We start from the raw sequence: 20656 nt of genomic DNA, 5'->3' as shown, positions 1-20656 counted from the left end.
ACTTGATGCATAATAAAAGGTAAATGTTTATCAATGCAGAAAGTTTGAATAATGAATCGAGTTAGTAGATGGCGAGGAGGCGTGGCTTGAACTGGGCGAGTGGTTCTGGTTCGACGTCACACCCCCTCACACGTAACGTCTCCCGTTCGTCTTTTACTCCCGACTAACACGCAGGCACACGCTCTATCCCGGGCCAGTTGCCCTCGCAACCTCAGAGAAAGCAGACTGTCCGGTCTTTCGTAAAGTGCCATTTATGTAAAAGTCGTGCTTCTACCAAAATTGTGACATCTAAATTTTATCAAATAAACTATGATTGCAGTGCTGATGATTTCAAAGCAGATCAATGTAATCCAGCAAATAAGTGATATTCTTCTCCTCTCTTTGTCGGAATGATGATAGGATCTTTTTTCGCACCGCATCAACTTGCTGTTCGTCATAAACCACGTGAGTAGGTTTCATGTATATAGAAACAGATGTTTTACTTATTGGCTTTATTCACTCTTTTGGCGTACCTGTCATAAACCCAATAACCGCCACCGTAAAGAATAAGCAGGTGTTGAAAAACGAGAGTGAGTGACTGACATCACCGCAAAATTATCCATTTAGCCCCTGTAAGAAATAATCATTTGATGTGGGAAACAAATATTGAAATGATTTCGAAATTCTAAGTTTTCTTTTTGCGTTAGATAAAGGGGGTGAAAAAAATGGGATAAATAGATATGTGTATACGGTACGCTCGTTTTCCAATATGTAGTACAAGATGAGTTGCGCTTTTTGTTTGATTCCGCAGAGATTCATCGATCATGTGAAAAAGGCGTCGCAGCTTGTAGTGACACGACGTTACACTTGCCATTCAATAATACAACATTAAGAAGAAGAAAGACGTCCCGGAAAGGATATAAAAAAGGAAAAACGGAAGGGCACGTATATGCTCACAAAACATACACAGCAGCAGCTGCTCGTGATCTCGTACATCTCGAAAGCTAAATGATCAAACTCGACTGACAAAATATATATCACTTGGCCATGCAGTGGACGACGCACACAGTCGTATGGTATATAGCGATAGTAACGATAATATCGCCGTGATTTAAGATCCCATAAATCAATCGAAAGCCGTTCGTAACAGCTAGCAGCAGCAGCAACTTGTCCGTCAGATATTGCATTCCTATTACAAAAGTTAAGGGCGTCAAGTGGGAGTCCCGGAGTCGTCCGGCCCATCGAAAACTACTAAAGTTCTTTTTTACCGCTTTATTACATTTAGATCCGTACTAGTAGACAGGCAGACATAATAACACATCGTGCTCGCTTGTAATACTCTTCAAGTCTATATGGGTCCCTCGGTAATTGCTTCATAGGATTCATAAAAAACCGTTTAACAAAGTTCTGCTATTTACAGCGAAATAGAATTCCCATATAGTTGCTGCTACTTGCAATTTCTTTTTATGGGATTGTCAGTTGAAACGCAGAGCTCAAAAGTCCCGGCGAATGCACAAAAAGTTTCGGTGGAAAAGTACGAAATATCACGCAATGTGATCATCTGCATGAATATATAGCACCCAAGTTTACGATGAATTCTATAGTCGGGTTTTCTGGTAAATCGTGAAAAAAAACGTAGCAGTAAACCTTAAAGTAGATGTAATGGTTCTAAAAAATTTTTTTTTTTACCATTACCATTCAAATGGTTTCGTTTGGTTATGTTTATTGTAATGATGATTTGCTCTCGTTACTTTCAATGTATATACTCAAAGAATAACCAGCAGCGACTCTTTATTAAATTATTCTAAATTGACTTATTAAATTTTGCCCGTCTGACGAGTTGACAGACGTTTGCTGTCGACGGGTTACATAACAGTAATCAAATTCCAAGATATCTCAGCTCTTCATCTCGGGTAGAAAATAGTAGTGTGGCAGTTGTGTACCACCATAACAATCGGTTTTATTTAGCTTTAGGGGTGTTGACACAGCGAAATTGCTCCGTGACAACTATACGTGTTGGAATTTATTCTTGCCTGTTTTAAATGTTATTTTATATCTCTCCATTGTCAACACCGCAGAGATTGGAAAGACTAAATGAAAAAAAAAAAAAAAAAAAAATCAAGGGTAAAATAATAATTTCTCTTCCACATTACCGCGTGTCCCATTAAAGAAGAAAGAGAGAAGAGAAAGTCAAATATTGACGTTGGTTGGTATTTGCCTTCGATATTTGGTGGCCTCGATATATATACCCTATTCGCTAGTCAAATAATAATATCAAAAGAGTTGGAATGGATTAGATACACACGTCGGAGACGACTCTCGGAGATCTATTTCCTCCAACACCGAGCTTGCATTTTACAGATGAGCAAATAACTTCCGTCTTGAGTCAACACTCACTATGTCACCAGTCATCCATATATACAGAATAAAGAATTGCGTCCATATACTATATATAAGAAGTCGCTCCAGTTGCAGCTGTAGAAAGAGAAAAAACAAAATTATAGCCCAGTATTAACAATGTGTTATACGCGCGGGGTTGTATATAATATACTGTACGTATAAGTGTTTTCGCTTCACTCTCTTTTTCCTATCGTGCGAAGGGGAAAAAAAGGAAGGCGTGTTCCAAGTGACTAGTGAGGCCCACCATTTAGCACATGGATGATATAGCAGCAGAGGCCCCCTATCTTTTTATTATACTACGCACTGTCTACATTATTTCCAGCTAGCTTACATTGAATCGATGGGTTTGATATCTTTTTTTTCTTTCTTTCTTAGCTCGCCTCTGTTTCTTTCATTGTATAGCAACTCGGCGTGTGTGTCCTTCTTTTTATTATTTCGTTCGAAAATACTTCCTTTTCTCGTTGGCTGAGTGTCCTATCAGATATGCAACTCTATCACGCAGGGCCCCCAGTTTTTGTCGCTCCGTCTTAACCACTCGTCTCATGCACAGAGTGTATTACACCCATCAACTGCTTGATTGTGTGTCGCCAGCGAAGAAAATATTAAGCGCGAAAAATAAGAAACGGACTTGATTTTTGTCAACTTCTTGACTTTTTCACCAATCAGTCACCGCATCTCGGATAAGAAAGTCGCGGTCTATAATAAGTCAGCCCGCTGAAAGATTGCTCTCACATACTACCGCATACTACACAAAAGTATAGAAATATATGGAGCGTGAGTTTGATGTTTCTGAATTCTATATAGCTTTTTCAATCAGTCTGAAAGTTTCAACTCAAACCAAGTGGGTGGCAATATCCCACTGCTGTGCAGTAGTCGTTTGACCTTTTATTATTCCTCTCTGCGCCTCTCTGTTCAACTTTTACAGCTCGATAATACACTAGCCTATAGTCTTTAGAGCTTTTGTGATTCTTGGGCTGTCGAAGATTAAGATGCTGGGTACTTAAGACTTTTGAAGTTGATGGAAAAAAAAGAAGAAGAAAATACGAGCAGAGAGTCTCGCTGTGAGTGTCTATGTGTGTTATATAGGCTGGCTGGCTACTGCTAGTATATAGCTCAGCACGGTTCGCACACGTAAGTTGTGGATGCGCGGAAGCGGAAAAGGCTGGAAGCATATAAGAGAGGAAACGGGGCGCGATGTAGAAAAATCGACGGAAGCGGTCGGGCATGGAAGAAAGAAAAGAAAAAATACAGAAAATAGAACAAATCCACTCTTATGCCGATGTTATTCGAATATTTTTCTAAGCAATATAAGCCATCAACGTTAAAACGAAATGACAAGCAGTTGCGACTTGCGATTCATCTCGCTGTGGAGCGACCGTCTTTTGAACCGGCGGATGAATGGGGTTCATCAATGGAGAGAAGAAAAAAAGAAATCGCAATTTATTTATTTCTTTTTCAAGCTTGCTGGTGACATTATTATCGAGACTGCTACTGCTGAATCACCGCGTCTTCAACGGACTGTTGGCTTCTTTCAAATGAAGAGGCTGCAAGCGTCTCAATTCTGACGACGACGACACGATCAATGATGCTATCCGACGCTATAACTCTGCTCTCTCTCTCTCTCTCTCTTCGCAATGAGACGAGTGATCGATTGTTTGTATTTTTTATTTCTACGTCCACCTTCCCCCAATGAACCGGCAGCCGATGCCAAAGAAAACACCAAACAAAGCAATAAGCGAAAGGATATATAGATACATATCTTTATAACAAGAAAAAAGAGTGGATGAAAATGAAATAGAAGCAAAAAATAAAAATAATAAAAATAATAGAATAAAAACTAAACAGGAAAATGAGAAATATGTGCATCGTCTGTTGGTCTGGATCCAGCCATTTATAATATACGGAGAGGCCATGAAATGGGAAACAAGGAAGAGGGGAGCGGGACAAGCGCTGAGACTCTCGTCTATGCATCGCTGCAGTGAAATCGTGAAAGATGCGACGCGCATACTATATACACAGACGAAACTATGGCGAAGATATGTAGGCGCATCTTCTCATCCGCTGCATTGCTGCCCTGTCCTTGCCATATATATCCAGCAGCAGTGCTCTGCTATACCCTTCTTCTACTAGCTACTACACTGAGTTCTCTCATCCGCGAAACTGTTGGTCCATCCGTTTGATGGATCGAACTCCGCCAACCGTAGTATGCTTTATAGTCTTGGCCTTATCTCTCTCGGGCTATATAGATATGCACAATATATATGTCCCATCTCATCGATTTGCCGATTGCCTATAGTAGGCTAGGCCTCTCTCTCTATAGTAATTTGTCCTTCTCTGTCTGAATCGCAATGTCGAATTCGGCAATGCTTCAATCAACCGTATCTTTGTATGTGTATAAGCTATACACACACACACAACAGCATCACAGTTGGGGTATTAACTAGATAAATCCCAGTCTATCAAGTCTGACCCACAAAGATATTTTGATAGGGCTTCAATGCTGGGGAACTCTGAAAGGATCTTAGAAATCGGTCCAGCGGATACACAAAATAAAGGGAAAGGATGGGGGGGGGGGGGGAGGAGGAAAAAAACAGCTCACACAAAACAAAATGGGTGCGGTCACAATCGTGCGTGAGTAGGCCAACTACCACGCCTTTAGTTACATGCAGCGCGTTCCTTCATTCTTTTTTTGTTTCGATCGTCTCGAATTTTCATCGAAAGGTGAAAAATTAATTTTCTCGTCGCTGTTGGGTGTCAACATATAAAAGCCGTCCAAAATCCGTTTTGGCCATTCTTTTATTATTTTAGACCTGAATATGTATAGAACACTGCGTCGTTTTATATCGCTGGAACGCGCTTATGATGCAACTCTTATTTGGGCGATGCATACATCAAACAATCTTTTTCCTTTATCCTATAAGCTGATCTACTTAATGAAAATAAATCAAATTGCGCTACGTCATCTGGTTGCTGTGGCACCGGGAAGGGAATTAACGTTGATTATGGCTACCGTTTTGGGCGCATACCAATTTCTTTTGTCGACTCACCACCGTTGAATAAAGAAATAGACTAAATAATAACTGGAGCAAATTGCGACGACGAGTTCACCGCTGCGTGTTGATAATTGATTGCTATATTATCATCGACCGGACTCAAAAATAAAAAAATAAATAAAATCTTATACTTAAACCGCGCTTTGATAAATGGTTGTTTTGCGGCTTTCCTACGTCGTGTGGCTTTAAGGCTCTCGGCTCGGCTCGGCTCCGATTCATTTTTCACGGGACCCAAAACCACTCTCATATCGACTTTTTAAAATAAATTCAAGTTGTCACGATTTTCACGATCGGCGAATTTTGGCTTGAAGCGGAAAATGAACGTGCTTCAGTGGCCGCAAAATTATGGGAAAAACCACTGAAGAATTTGACTCTAAAATGTTCACGAGAGCGTGAACAACACGTCTATGAAATCTTTCTTCATTATAATATCAGCTGATTTTGATTCCCCTCTCTCTTTCGCGCTGGCGAATCTGAAGACTTTCGTCTTTATTTTCTGATTGTAATAATTATGGCTCGATTTTAAGTATATAATAGATGGTTATTTCTTATTTTTGGCGTCGTGAAATGGGAGAATGATTGATTGATTCGACTTTCGTGCGTCTCTGTGCGCGCAAATGGAAAGTTGTAGATTTATATATAAGGTCAGCATGCGTGGGAGTTTGCTGGTTAGCTTTTGCGATAAGTTGGGAATTCCCAGCGAGTTATTCTATCTATTATACAAACAAAGGAGGAAATCTAGACTGCATTATGTATATGTACGTAGTATAGTAGTATCTGCCTGTGTGCAATATTATTAGCTCGGGATCACAGCAGAGCACAGCAGGGTCGGCTACCGGCCAAAACACGTAGGCGCCGATGGCCATTGCAAACAGTGCGGAGCAGCGCGTCTATAATAACCATGATGGATGGATCAATATTGCCGGGCGTTTGATAATAACTGATAGCATATTATCCAGATGGTCTCTCCATGACGAGTATATTATTTATACAGCTATAATAAACAACATTGCAGATAAAGTGTATGGGAGGGAGGGGGTGAGACTTGCTTGGCTCCCAACGATTTCTGCATAACCATATATCTCTCATCCGCTGAAACAGTTCGGCTATATATTAGCCCCCCGACAGTATTAGATACAACTGCAACCCAGCATCGCTTATATTCGCTGTATTATCTGTAACAGCGGCGCCGTTGTCTATACACAAAACTCTGTAAGTTATAGCGCCATAATAGAAATCGAGAAAGTGACTAAGGGCCGGCAGTTCATTTGGCTATATTGACACCAGCAGTTATATCCTATATACAGGAAAATATTGGCCAAGTTCAACAGCATATACCAGCACCTGGCATATCTATATCGTGTGCTCTATTCACGGATCTTCTATCTTTAGCCAAACATAACACAGAGACGAGCGCGGCATTTTCTTTTAACGACTTTCGGCTCTTTATCGGATTTCCCAGCTCATCGCTATTATTATGACAGGAAGAAAAAAGAAAAGATGACTGCCCATGATGATGTGTTGAAGCCCCTTTTGTAAATGTTTACATCGTTTCGTTTTGGGCACACTAAATCTTTGGTGGCGCATTGTTGCTGTTGCAGTCAGGTCGACGGTTCTTAAATAGTTTTTTGGGTTTTTTTTAAATCTTTTCTTTGTGCGGACTTTGAGCACGGCAAAAGAAACATCGCTATTCATTCAATCGAGTGGCTTTTCTTTTCTTTTTGGTGGGCTTTATCTCTTCTATTGGGAATTCCCCTTCAAATTATATGGTCGACAGCTTTCCAATAGCTCTCCTCCCGAAAACAAATCTTTTCTGTTGAGTTTTCTTTATAGAGGCCGAGTCACGTATCAAATCGTCATAGCCTTCTCCTATCTTTTTTAATACACAAAATAACACCCTGAAAGAGTCGAGAAAATCAAGATATTTTTTTTTCCAGAGGTGAACTCACTCCCGAATGCGCGAAGAGAGAGCGTCACAATGGACCACCATTGTGTCACGAACGAACGCAGCTGACTCTGTGTGTTGTATGCGAAAACGCCTTTCATCAGGCCTGTGGAAATTCGATCACTAATCAGCGCATAGACACACAGCAGCACACACAAATAAACTTTAGACTGCAGCGGCCGGAGCCAGTTATACTAGGATGTTTATTGAAAAATGAATCATGCTGCTGCAACATCAAAGGCTCGACAGTCTTTTGTACACTACGGAAACAATATACGTAGCTATTCGTTTTTGGGCGAAAAAAGAAGAAAAAGGAATAGACGTGCGAGTCTTATTATATATTATTGCGAAAGGAGAGAGACAAGAAAGAAACACACGACGCGCTTTCAGACATTCTTGCTTTGAAGTTTTTCTTTTTCGTTCTTCATTCTTCTTCTGTCGATTATAAGAATATATATAACCTTGCCTAGGGGTTGTCTCTCCTTTCCAGCCATGGTGCCAGCGTCACAAAGAGATCTTTTAGCTGAGCTGCTGTGAAATTCGGCCTTCAACAATCTAGGCGCGTTCCCGATTCAAATCGCGATAGTGCAGAGAATTTTCTACGCTTACATATATAGGATAACAGACACTGGACACCTATTATGGTTTCGCCTGTATAGGTTGGCAACGCAACTCCCATATCAGGCAAACGGCCATTTAGTCTAACTTATCATCATGTCGTATGCCTCCTTCAAAAAATGTGTAAGTTGTACAGTTATACTCTTGCTGCATGGGAAGAACGACAGTTGAACAAAGACCAATATGTCACTGTCCATTGCATATACTATTCTAACATTTGTATTCCATATTCGACACGGCTGCTGGAAGGGAGCGAAAAAAAAAAAAAAAAAATTTGAACATTAAATTATGCATGGCACTTTTATACGGCGCAGTCCAGTTCATCTATAATGTTGCAACTCAGCCATTTGTGCACATCAACTATGCGGCACGAACAATCTGCTTATAGAGAGAGTACAGCAGCACAACTGCTGCTGTGCACAACCAAAATGTCAATTGGTTATTAACCAACTCGTCGGACCGACTCAAAGGCAAGCTTCGCTGCGTGTGATGTGTCATTAAATGCAATGCTGGGACTGGTTCAATCTGCGAAAAGAAAATGTCTGCATCTCTATTATGTATACATATCCTTTTTGGAAGAAGTTACTATATCTTCCAAGTCATGTCGTTTGTCTCCATTTCCGCTTATTGCTAGCCACACAGCAGCAGTCCTATATATTTATATTTCTTTTTTTTTCTTTGATGGTAGAGACTCTATAAGAAATAAGCCCAGCATTATAATGTACATATTCCGGTATAGTGGGTGTATCTTGCGGTGGGAGTGGGAGCTCAGAGCTCGGCATTTGTTGACTTAAAATCTTGACATGCGGAAGACGACGACGACACGCCCGCTGCTGTGTATTACTTTCAGTCGCCGACGTGATTAGACTTTCATGTTTAAAAATAAATATGAACATGCACACACACACACACACACACAACATCTATATAACAATCTAATGCCGCGGAGCAGCAGAGTTGGCGTTTAAGCTCCGTGAAATGGAAAGCACTGTGCTGCTGCAAACCGGGGAGACATCCCGACGACGAAGACAATTCCCGGAGGGAGACCAAAAAGAAAAGGAAAAGTCGACCGGCGCATTGTTACAACTAATAGCTTGTCCTCTCGCGGGTTTTTGTGTGTGGCTTTCGGCTTTCACGTCTTTTATTCACAGAGTATTTAATCAAAAGATAGAGATATGCATAGAGAGATAGACTATGGATGGGGAATATCAAATGAGAAAGCCATAACTGCAAAGTCGTGCAAAATTGTATTCAACCCACAGCCTATATCTTCTATTGTCATCGATTTTATTCTCCCATAAAAGTATAGTTATACACTCGATGATGAAATTAATAATGCTCAACTTGTTTCATGAAATTCTTCATTTTGAAAATGTCCGTCGCGCTAGAATTTTGAATATCATTTATATTTCCCGCGAAAGTTCGTTCTCATCGTTCGTCCTAATCTTCGCTGCCAATTAAATAGCAATTCTGCAGAATAGCTGGTATAGTTAATATCGAAACATACGCGCACCTGCTGCTTATAACCATATTGCATTTCTTGTGAATCTTGTCACATATATAGTACATGGCACGGCTACACAATGGTTTGAATAAACTTCCTTGTCTTGTAACATATGATATGGGATCTGGGGAGGATTTCCGTCGAACGAAATATGTGTACCGTAGTATATAGACGTCATTATATCAGATTATACATTATAGCCCGTCTTCCCCTCTTCGCTACATGCCAGTTTATGTAGTGGTAACATAAATAGGAGGAAACTCGTAAATATGCACAGGCTTTTTCCTATATACTCTCCATGCTGAATAGAATATCATGAGAGCTGAATTATAAAACTAATGCGTCACCATATGCCATACCCACAGTCAGGCTCCCCTATATAGCTGTGTAAAACTGTACATCACGTCTTTAAAAAACATTTCCAAAAATTCGTCTCAAACGGACCCAAAACTTATGGAATAAAAGAGGAACGAGCTGTGTATTATAATCACTGATAGTTGCAGACCGACAAAAGAAGTGATCAGTGACGGCAGTTTAGAAACTTTTCTTTATATACTACTGATCTTATTTGATGGGCGCACATCAAGCGATACAACAATGTGGCGAATTATTATAATACGAATTCTGCTGGTAGACCACTCCTTCGGGAATCGACTGCGCTATATATGGGCGGTATGATATAAGGAAGAAATGGAGTTTCAAGATTTGTAAGAATTTGTCGATTCGTTTCATTTTTCTCCCAGGCAGCCCTTTTCCCTTCGACTACAATATATGATATTAAGAAAAGCCAGATGGCGACTATTCGATCTGAATTCGATTTCCTAATTCTTTCATTCACGAGAACCCTCTAATATAATCATGTTGCTGCCAAGCGTAGTAGGGCCTATATTGACATGTATTTCAATATTGACTTTTTCCTAATCGAATGTCTCGATCTCGATTGATATTTTCGACTGAATGCAGGTCGTTCGTTTTCGTTCATGAATGCGACAGCAGCAGCAGCAGCCGGCAACATATAGATGGACGACGAAATCTCGACACCGAGGAGGACGATGGAATCAAGTGGAACTTTATCGACCGACGACGAACCGTCCTGCACATCTCCGTCGACGGTCAAGTCTCAGCATCATCTTCATCTAGGTAAGGATGCAAGAAAAACACGCACTGTAGCCTATATATGACCGTCAAGACGAATTCCCTCATTTCCTTTCTTCTCTTTTTTGGGGGAGGTTCGTCGTGTGTGTCTACTCCCTTTGGATATAGTATAAAGTCAACACACGCCAGAAAAGTAATCCGATTCCGGCCTCTCGTTGTGCACGGAAAAACCGACTCTTTCTTTTTTATTTTTTTTTTGTTGATGCTTTGACTTGACTATAAAGTCAAGTGGCTAAACTAAAACAAAAAAAGAAGCTTTGTGGCGTGTTCTTGCTGGCTGATGCCTTATTGTCTCTCATCTTTTGACCGTTTTACTCAAATCTCAAAGCGAAACCGTAAAGCTCGGATGTCGCACCCTGGTCGCACCCTGCCCCCAAAGTACCTACGTGACCAAGATAGCAAAAGCCAGTCGGTAGGTATGTATATATATGTACTATAGCAGTCAACGAGTGCGAGGGAGGCGCAGTGTATGTGGATACACAATGAGCCAGAGGTTACACAAGACCGAACTCTTCCTCATGTGAAATGAAAAATTGAACAGCCAGCTATAGCGCTCGCATATAATACAAATATCTTATAACATTCATCAGCATTGTTGGCTGTGTGTAATTCGATAGGTGTTTTGCTTATATCATATTAGAGAGCCACCAGCGCAGAAATAAAATATATAATATCTTGTGAATGAGAGAGAATAAGGGCAATATTATTTAGTCATTCTCTCATTCAAAAGTATATACGAAGATGTGATGATGTAATCGTCGGATTACAGCACACAGAGCGTTTCTCTCTGTGTGTTAGTGCGGCACCCCACCAAGTCAACAAACTTTGTTTCGTCCATGAAAGAAAAGAAAAAAAAAGGAACTAGAAAGATCTTGAAACTGAAGTTGTCGCTATTGATTTTTTATTTTATTTTTTTTTTTAGATGTTCTGTTAGTAGTTTTGTGTGTGTGTGTTGTTTAGAAGTACTATTGCGTCCAATGTACATAGTTAAAAAAATGAAAAGATTCGAAGAGAAAGGGGTACGTCAGTTTCAGCTGTGGATTTTCATTTTCCTTGACAACACTCTCTTTTTGATCCGTCCGTCGCTTTTCAAATATTTTCAACTGATGGGAGCGCTATAGAGAAACTAGATCTTGTAGTGACTACTGAAGAAGAAATGCAACTGAAGTACTTTTAATTGTTAGAAAAAAAAAGGAAAATAATTATTTTAATTTTCCTGGGCATTATATAATTGGCCCAGTTTTATGAAGTGACACATCCAAACTGCAGGACCTCCTTAGTCAAGTTATCTACACTCAAATAAATGAATGTATCGATCTTTTGACGTAAGAATATAAAGATCTGGCCCGTTTAGAGTCGTCTGTATTTTTAAAAAATAATCTATTTCACATCAGCAGTTGATTGTTTAAATAGTTTCGGCGTACGACAGCGATCGTGCACATCTTTGATGTCATAGAATCACCATAAGAATTGTTATATACAAGCATCGCATATTATTCCTTTTTTTTGTGATGGCATAACTTAAGAAATACATTTGTATGGCGGGAAGCGCGCGTCGCTTAAGCTGTGACACTTACGGAAGTGTTTTCTTTTCTGGTGCCTGGTGGGGGCCCCTTTATTGTCACACATCCCGATGCCGCTCACGTAGAGACATAAGCATAGATATATGTACCGCGACGACGCCCTCAAACGTGAACTTAACAAATACTTTCTTCGGTGTTATAATAAAGCGTTGGAGCGTGCCACTTCGACGGCGGCCCGGTTCCAGCGGAGCGGCGGTGGCGCTGTCGTCTACGGCGGACTCTACTTGCCGTCGCTGCAGAACGGATTGAGCGGCAGATTTGAAAATCAGCCGCTCGAGTCGGCTTATCAGCGATACTCGCACCGGCAGCGTCAAAAGTCCTTCATTGTCGTCAACGGAGTTGACGTGGCCCTCAAGATCATCGCCGTCGTCCTCATTTCCATCCATTACTACAGCGGCAGTGGTGCCAGCGTGAGCATCCAGCAATCCTCCGACTGTTTTTCTGCTGCTGACGATTCGCCGGCCTCTCTCAATTCATCGTCGGACTGCCCCGATAGATCATCATCACCGGGAGTCGCTAGCCATCACACGCACGGGGTTTACCCGACGGAAACGGTGACGTGGACATCGTGCTTGATCCTCGTCAACATCTTACTCTGTTTGCTTGCATCATGCTGGAAATGTTTCGCCAACAATTACCTTCACTGGGCTGCCCTAGCCACCTGGCTCCTGATGAACCTACAAGGTAAGCTGCTGCTGAAAGCTCATCATAGAAGAAAAAAACCTACGCTAGTTCTATAGGCTATGGGGCATTTGGACGTCAGCCAATAAACTTGACGGGTTTCCCAAAAATGACGACCTGCTGCAGACACGGTAGCCTATATAAACGCCACGTGTAAACGTAAAAATATATATCGTTCTCCGAATGATTGCGACCCTATTGTTTAGTTAGAAACGAAACATATTTCGCTTGAGGATATTCCCAAACAAAATCGTTTGGCACAATCTCAAAACCAATTGAGCCTTTTTTTTCCTCTTTTCTTTAGTATTATAGTCATTAAATAATTTTCCGCGGCATGAATAATCAAACAAAGCGGCGTTTTATTCACCTTGTCTGCTTTATTGTTCAAACCACCAAAGTACTATTAGTTTATTGAAGGTCCGGCTTGTGATGGTTTTCCCCGATTTCATCACGGTTCATATAGAGAAGGAAAAATCTTTATGGACATCTGAGTATTTTCAAATAAAAACTAGACGTGACAACCCAGGGTTGCAGAACCTGTTCATCTCGCGAGAGTAAAAACTTTGGTTTGAAATAGCAGCAGCGAGGCACACAGCACCAAGGTTTTCCCCCTCCAAAAACTGGTTAATCATGAATCTGTCATGAAGAGAACAAGTCTTAGAAGAATGTGGGAACATAGAAATTACTTGGGTCTGAGCTGGAGCCCAAAGTTTCGAGTTTAACTTTTGTGACCGAAAGGATAAAGCGCATCCATAAAGAAAAAGTGAACAATTTCGCGTGATTTATTGTTGGACGTTCGTCGACGATTCCTTCCCAACTTTTATATGTAGAAGAAACTGTAATTTGAAATGACGTAAAATAATGGAAGACGGGAACACAGAATAGATTTACAAGACTTTCTCTTGTCGGGGAAATCCCTATTCATTTTCATTCCCTTTTATATAAAATTCACGTTTTCCGCTTTATTATATATTCCGTCCCTTTTTTCTCCCGAGCTGCCGGTAGTACACCATATATTTTGTTTTCAATGACTGCCATCTGGTGACGTGTTTGTTTAAGTCCTGGTAGGTCTCGGTTTCGACGACATTGGCGGCAGAGGAAATCAATCAGGAATCCAAAGCTCCGAACTCACGACGCATATGGTCTGGTACATCCTTTTCATCATATTCGCAGCTTATGCCATGCTACCTTTGCCACTCCTGTGGTCCGTATCAGGTAAAAATGTTTCAAAGATAAAAAACAAAAAGTTGGAATGAGTCTACCATCAATATTGTTTTTGTTTTTTACAACAAACAGCCGCAGGAGCTACGGTCATTATTCACCTGACTTCCTTTTTCGTGGTTCACTCGGTCCGGATCAGCAGCAATCCGTCGCCCTGGGAGGTATACATAAAATGAATCACGCCCATCCACACACAAATATTAAAAATAATCTACATGTATACGTACATCCTTGCTTTCAACGATAATTGAACTTTGTTTCTTTTTTATTCAAAAAATCAGGATTGGTATTGCATCGCCATGAGTGGCGGCGCGGACTTGGTTCTTTATGCAGCGATGAATTTTGCGGGACTCTACGCCAAATATTTGACGGATCGCGCTGGCAGGAAAGCATTTCTGGAAACCCGACGCTCTCACGAGATGCGCTGCAAGGCGGAGAAGGAAAATGACAAGCAAGAGAAATTGCTTCTGTCAGGTATGTAGTAATACTACTCATGTCAATTTCTTTTTATTTGCTAAACGTCGACGGATATATGGTATAAGCAAAAATTAATAAAAAACCCACCTTCTAGTATTACCGCGCTTTGTTGTCATGGAGATGATTCGGGATTTCGCTGGCGAGGAAGACACGGAGAAGAGTGGCGGCAACGGGAACGCAACAGCAGTCGGTAGCAAATTGGTCTCAACTCCAATCGTGTCAGCTGATGCGCCGACGTCAGCGCCCATTCCGCAATTCCACAAGATTTATTTACATCGTTACGAGAACGTCTCCATTCTTTTTGCCGACATCAAAGGTTTCACTGGTACGCAGCAGCACGTTGAATCAATTCACTTCGTTTTCCTTTGATCAGAATATAAAACGTAACCGACATTTAACGTAATATCTAATAGAGTTAGCCAGCCAGTGCAGCGCACAGGAGCTAGTTCGAGTATTGAACGATCTTTTCGGGAAATTCGACCGACTAGCTGAAGTAAATTTCCAACTCCGAATCTAACAACTAATAACCGAAATTAATTTTTTTTTAATATTCGTGATATTCGTGATGTAATCAATAGGAAAATCACTGTTTGCGAATCAAATTGCTGGGCGATTGCTACTACTGCGTGTCAGGACTTCCAGAAGCTCGTTCCAATCATGCCAACTGCTGTGTCGAAACTGGGTTGGACATGATCTGCGCAATACAATTTGTCCGCCAGAAAACCCAAGTAAGAAATATGACGCCATTCTGGATTTAAGAAATGATGCTTTCACAAAAAAGTCTAACGTAGTTCGTTTTCTTTTTGTTGCACAAATTTAAAAGGTTGACTTGAACATGAGAATTGGCATTCACTCCGGATCCGTTTTGTGCGGCGTCCTCGGCGTCTACAAGTGGCAATTCGACGTGTGGTCCTTTGACGTCACAATGGCCAACCACATGGAATCAGGGGGTATCCCCGGGTAAATTTATAGAAAATTGTCGGCCTTTTACCTTTTATTAAACCGGATATCCGTTCGTTTGATACTTTCTCTATAAAGGCGAGTTCACATTTCGAAAGCAACTCTAGATAATCTCGCTGACACATATGACGTCGAGCCAGGTTACGGCGACACTCGAGACGCTTATCTAAAGGTAAATATAGGCCTATATTTTAATTCAATCAACAGAGTAAATGTCATTGAAACCGTTGATCAAATTAGGAACATAAAATGGAGACTTTCTTGATCGTGAAAAAAAAGCGAATTAAGAAAATCTCCAAAGATGAACATTACGGCCGCTCTTCCACGGATCGTGTCGGCTGCTGTCGCACGCGAATGTTGGAGGCCTGGATCGAAGAAGAGGACGAAGACAATCCCATCAAGAGGAAAGCAAGTCAGGCCAGCAATAACGTAACTGCTAGTGCCAGGCCGTCTCTCGGGGGAGTCTCAGTCGGTGCCATTTCCAGCCCCGACACATCCGTATTGATCAATGACTCGGCTGACTGGTCGCCAGAAATACCTTTCGAAAACGTAAGCCCAGCATCGCCAGCAATTTCAATGAAATTTCACTTATTTTTGGTTGGTATTGTGAGTGAGTCGATGTCAACAAAAAGCGTTTCACAAGTCAAAGGAAAAATTGTCGAATAAATCACAGCACAAATTCGTTGAATTATTCAGCTGGACATTTGTGGTCTGGACGACGACGACGACGACGGTCAGACATCGTTCACCAAATCTTTCGATCTCGCCGACCAAGAATCCCATCAACTGAAAGTGTCCAACGCTTCATCAACTCATCCATCTTCTACATCTGCCTTACCCAGTTTATTGAGCGACGAAGCTTTGCGCGGCGAATGCACTCCATCTCCGCCGTCTTCCATCCGACGGGGACAGCAGGAATCCCCCTGCAACCGCGGTGGCTCTCGAAGAGTTCGAATAGCGGCCCCCGAAGCGGCGCTGTTGAATCTCCAGGAAGAGGTGGACCAGCTAATGGACCTTTCAATTGAGATTGATTCGAACAAGAAAATTCGGAACGAGCACGTCCACCCGGTGACACTTCAGTTCTTGCGACCCGATATGGAATCGAATGTAATTAGAATAAGCACATATATCGCTCATTTTTACAGAGGCAATTATAGCTATCACGGATCATTTATTTTGTAGTTTAGCAATATGCGAGAGGACGTTTTTAAATCTAATGCTTTCTGCGTCTTCATCATATGGATACTGCTGGCGTGTTCACTTGTGATAGTCATGCCCAAGTAAGCAAAACTAAAAATGTGGTATAAATATTCCAGGAAATAAGTGAATAAAGGGATCTTCTAACTTTATTTTTAAGGACAATTGGATTGTGGGTTACGTTAGGGGTAGCGACAATCATGTTGGCATCGGCGCTCATTCTGGCGGTGGCGGAAGAAATGCCGTGGCTTCCGGATTGCTGGATTAGACACGCGTCCAAAGAATTGGCCCGCAAGCGGACTCTACGTAATTTGTATATTTGTTTCGTCGTTGGAATCGTTTTCATTACTACTGTCGTTAATATGGTAAAAAAAAAGAATTTGTCTTATTTTTGCAAAGAATAAATCGTTTATCAATATTGAATTATTACATAGGTATTATTTGCGGATTACATCACACACCTGGAATCTTCTGTCGGCCAGTATTATCTTGAAAATAGCCAGAACTGTTCTCAGCAAGGAAATTTAACCAACATCACGTCCGATTCGAACGCAAATCATACGCCGGCTGTGGTGGCTTCTTGCCTGTTACCTCAGTATCACATGTACACTTGGGTTTTGGCCATGGTTTGTTTGGCTTCTTTCCTCAAGTTAAACTACATGATGAAATCAGCCATCCTATTAGTCATGGTCACTGTTTACACAATCCTGATGACGGCAGCTTACCCGCAAGTCTTTGATGAGATCCAGGTAAGTTCGCCAGCAAAAAGAAGTCATGGTGGTAAATCAAATTTTATACGTTAGTGCAACGGATTTGTTTGACGTTCAGGGAGACTGCGGACGGTACGTGGTGGACAAGTGGTCGATGCTTGTGCTGATCTTCCTGTTCTTTTACGTCGTTGGCTATCATTCACGTTTGGTGGAAGTGACTTCGCGGCTCGATTTCCTCTGGAAACAGCAGGCGGCCAAAGAGTTGACGGACATTTCCGAAACGAGAACTTACAATACCCAATTGCTCAAAAATATTTTACCAGACCACGTAGCGACTTATTTCCTTGCAGCCGAGTCCAGCGAACGTAGAGCAGATGTAAATTATTCCACTTTTATTGACTCAATATGTTACATGCTGCATACTACTATATATATTACTATTTTCTTTTTAGGAGTTATATTCTCAAGCAAAAGATGGCGTTGGGGTGATGTTTGCAAGGTATTTAATTAAAAAAACCCAAAAAATCGTAAAGTTATAAAAAGAATAAATAATATGAAATCCGATCTCAGTATTCCCAATTTCACCGAATTCTATTCAGAGGATGTCAATAAAGGAATGGAATGCATCCGTTTACTCAACGAAATCATAGGTGAATAATTTTTTTACTTGAACTGCGCAAATTACCTATGGAAACGAAATAAAACGACTTAACAGTGTCCATTTGTAAATTAGTGGATTTTGATGAGCTCCTTGACGAAAGTCGTTTTGCTTCAATTGAAAAAATCAAAACTATTGGCTCGACCTACATGGCCGTCTCTGGGCTGGATCCGGTCCAAAAAACAGCCACGAATGTACGTAAAACATCAAAATATAATTTATATTTCTGTTTCAAAACTTTTTTTTTGCGAAATCTCCTGACTGATGCAAATGTCTTCGCAGGGAAACGAAGACGAATATTTGCACCTAACAGCCCTGACAGATTTTGCGTTGGCGATGAAAGATCGTCTGGACGAAGTGAATCGCCATTCGTTTAACAACTTTCAACTAAGAGTCGGTTAGTTCTTTGCGTTATTTTGGACTTCTGGTTTACATTTTCTCTCAAATAATCGCAAATAATTTGCATGATTATTTGGACTTGGAAAAAATCCAACAGGTATAGGTGTGGGGCAAGTTGTGGGCGGAGTCATTGGAGCTCGCAAGCCAGTGTTCGACGTCTGGGGCAATACGGTTAACGAAGCCTCGCGCATGGACTCGACTGGTCAAATGGGTCGAATTCAAGTCACGCGCGACGTCTATCAGGTTGGTGCTCGATTTTTATAAATAATTAGACTTACAGGGAATATGCTTTCGATCTGTTACTTTTTTAGCGACACGACAGCTTCTGTTATCGCAAAAGAAGAGATTTTTACACAGAGTTGGGTGGTGACAAACACATAAATTTGGTCTTAAAAAAAATAGATTCTGTCAGAAAGGGGTTATCGATTGCAGCCTCGCGGTCTTGTCCAAGTCAAGGGCAAAGGAGAAATGCAGACTTATCTCGTGGTGGGAAAAGAAATGGGCTCTCCGAAAGGAGTCCATCGACAGCCATCCAGCCGCAGTTCATTGGCCGCTGTCGTCTACGGAATGGTTCGTGCAAGAAGGCGCCAAACAACTGCGAAACAAGGTGAAATGGCATAATTACATGCATTTCCAAACAATAAGTGACTTTAACACAAGATTCTCAATACTAAAAAATTTAGGAGTCCTTACATCAGCAGCAGCCGTCCAACAGTTGCACAGGACTTCAACTCGGCGTGCGGCTGCCACTTCATCGTCGAGCGCTTCTGCTGCTCAAGGAGCCCTGGATCGTTTGAGGGCTTTCTCCAGTGTCCGCCGGCAACCGACTATGCGAAATCCAACTAACTCATCTGGAATCAACCAAAACGGCAGTGGAAATGTAGGCCATTCATCACCATCGAATAACATTCGACAGTCAATCAGCGAATCTTCTCCGTCAAAACTCCGTCAAGCCGCAATAATAGGGCAAGATCCTAATAATCTTCCAGTTCCAAACAGGCCCATCAGCCTTTCATCACGCCATCCGCTACAGATCTCCAGGTCATATCATGACATGCCAAAGTTTAATACTGTACAAGAACATGATGTAGACGATAACGACGATGACAGTGATTCGCCACACGGTGAAGTGCAGGACACCTCTCTTCATCCTCAAACCTAATATTCGTGAGTAAGCCTGTACCTATGACCTGTGCTATATTTCGCATGGTTTTAAAAACTGTTTCAAATGCATATAAATTCAAAAATTCATCCATGTTATAATATTCGTGTGAAAATTCTGTAAATTGTGAATGTTAACAATGAAAAACTGATAAAAATAAAAATAAACACTGAATCGTTGTTGGCGATATTCGTGTGTTACTATTTAGGAGACGAGACATAAAAAGAAGATCTCAATCACCTTAAAAACACCTTGGTTTTAATCCGGTTTAAGGGGAGACCGGGGCGAAATGCAACATTTTTTAAATGTCTGCCTTATTTTTATTTGTTATGATTTCGGACAATATAGATACATTTTAATATTTTTTTTGGTCTGTATTATTAAGCTACATCTTGGCTACCCACTGATTTTTTTTCCTTGAATAAATATCGTTTATAAATATTTAAAAATAAACGAGATACAAAAGAAAATATAACCAAGCTTTTTTTCATTCGACCCACACGCGGCCCAAAAAAGACGGGGTTAAATGGAACAGACCCCGGGGTAAAATGGAACGCCATTTTTCTCAGCATCAGAATGAATAACATCCATTGAATTACCAATAGGAAAATAGGAAATTCATTTATCTTCAAGAGGTATATAGGTATATAATCATAAGCTATATAGTCATCCATGAAAGTTTATTTAGCAGGCAAATTGAACTCTCTGCTTTAATTTTAATTTGACGGAAGGGATAGAGAGAGAGTGGGGAAAGTAGGTAGCTGGGAAAGTTGGTACTCACCGTTTTTCGTCCCTTGCGATCTAGAGGGATTGCATTTTAAAAATTACCAGTTATGTTCTTAAATAATGCGCATCTTTTAAAAAAATTATTGTAGCCTAATAGTTCAAGTAGTATGGGAACAAAAAATAAAATAGTTTTTTTGGTCCTTTAGTCGAGTCGTCTATTCTGTTTTC

At 41.0% G+C, this 20656-nt stretch overlaps 1 protein-coding gene and 1 long non-coding RNA gene across 2 annotated transcripts; one reads left to right on the top strand and one right to left on the bottom strand.

Moving 5' to 3' along the window:
* The first annotated feature begins 182 nt into the window (after positions 1 to 182).
* Positions 183 to 19849, top strand: LOC124350944 (adenylate cyclase type 8-like). The gene is made up of 24 exons (XM_046801680.1): positions 183 to 444; positions 10463 to 10639; positions 12385 to 12921; positions 13978 to 14133; positions 14215 to 14300; positions 14421 to 14613; positions 14711 to 14941; positions 15030 to 15109; positions 15195 to 15344; positions 15440 to 15576; positions 15655 to 15748; positions 15817 to 16125; positions 16273 to 16683; positions 16759 to 16856; positions 16934 to 17138; positions 17208 to 17522; positions 17602 to 17859; positions 17936 to 17982; positions 18054 to 18133; positions 18217 to 18335; positions 18424 to 18538; positions 18638 to 18783; positions 18943 to 19147; positions 19224 to 19849. Exons 2-24 carry the CDS (start codon positions 10519 to 10521, stop codon positions 19700 to 19702), a joined length of 4572 nt encoding a protein of 1523 aa, XP_046657636.1. The 5' UTR covers positions 183 to 444; positions 10463 to 10518; the 3' UTR covers positions 19703 to 19849.
* On the bottom strand, positions 14029 to 14451 carry LOC124350966. The gene is made up of 3 exons (XR_006921309.1): positions 14367 to 14451; positions 14241 to 14293; positions 14029 to 14117 (listed from the first exon to the last, which is right to left on the bottom strand). It is a non-coding gene; the product is annotated as an uncharacterized LOC124350966 (long non-coding RNA).
* Positions 19850 to 20656: the final 807 nt, after the last annotated feature.

The sequence above is a fragment of the Daphnia pulicaria genome, chromosome 7 (assembly GCF_021234035.1).
Source record: "Daphnia pulicaria isolate SC F1-1A chromosome 7, SC_F0-13Bv2, whole genome shotgun sequence".
NCBI classification, from domain to species: Eukaryota; Metazoa; Arthropoda; class Branchiopoda; order Diplostraca; family Daphniidae; genus Daphnia; species Daphnia pulicaria.
Note: the sequence above shows the minus strand (reverse complement) of the source record. Positions and strands in the feature narration are given on the sequence as shown.

What these genes read in the sequence shown, in the direction of transcription:
- LOC124350944 (XM_046801680.1), top strand. Translation starts at nt 10,519, where the DNA reads ATGGACGACGAAATCTCGACACCGAGGAGGACGATGGAATCAAGTGGA. An exon ending in TCAGCATCATCTTCATCTAG is followed by an intron (nt 10,640 to 12,384) that starts GTAAGGATGCAA and finishes GTTATAATAAAG; the next exon opens with CGTTGGAGCGTGCCACTTCG. An exon ending in TTTACTCAACGAAATCATAG is followed by an intron (nt 18,134 to 18,216) that starts GTGAATAATTTT and finishes TTTGTAAATTAG; the next exon opens with TGGATTTTGATGAGCTCCTT.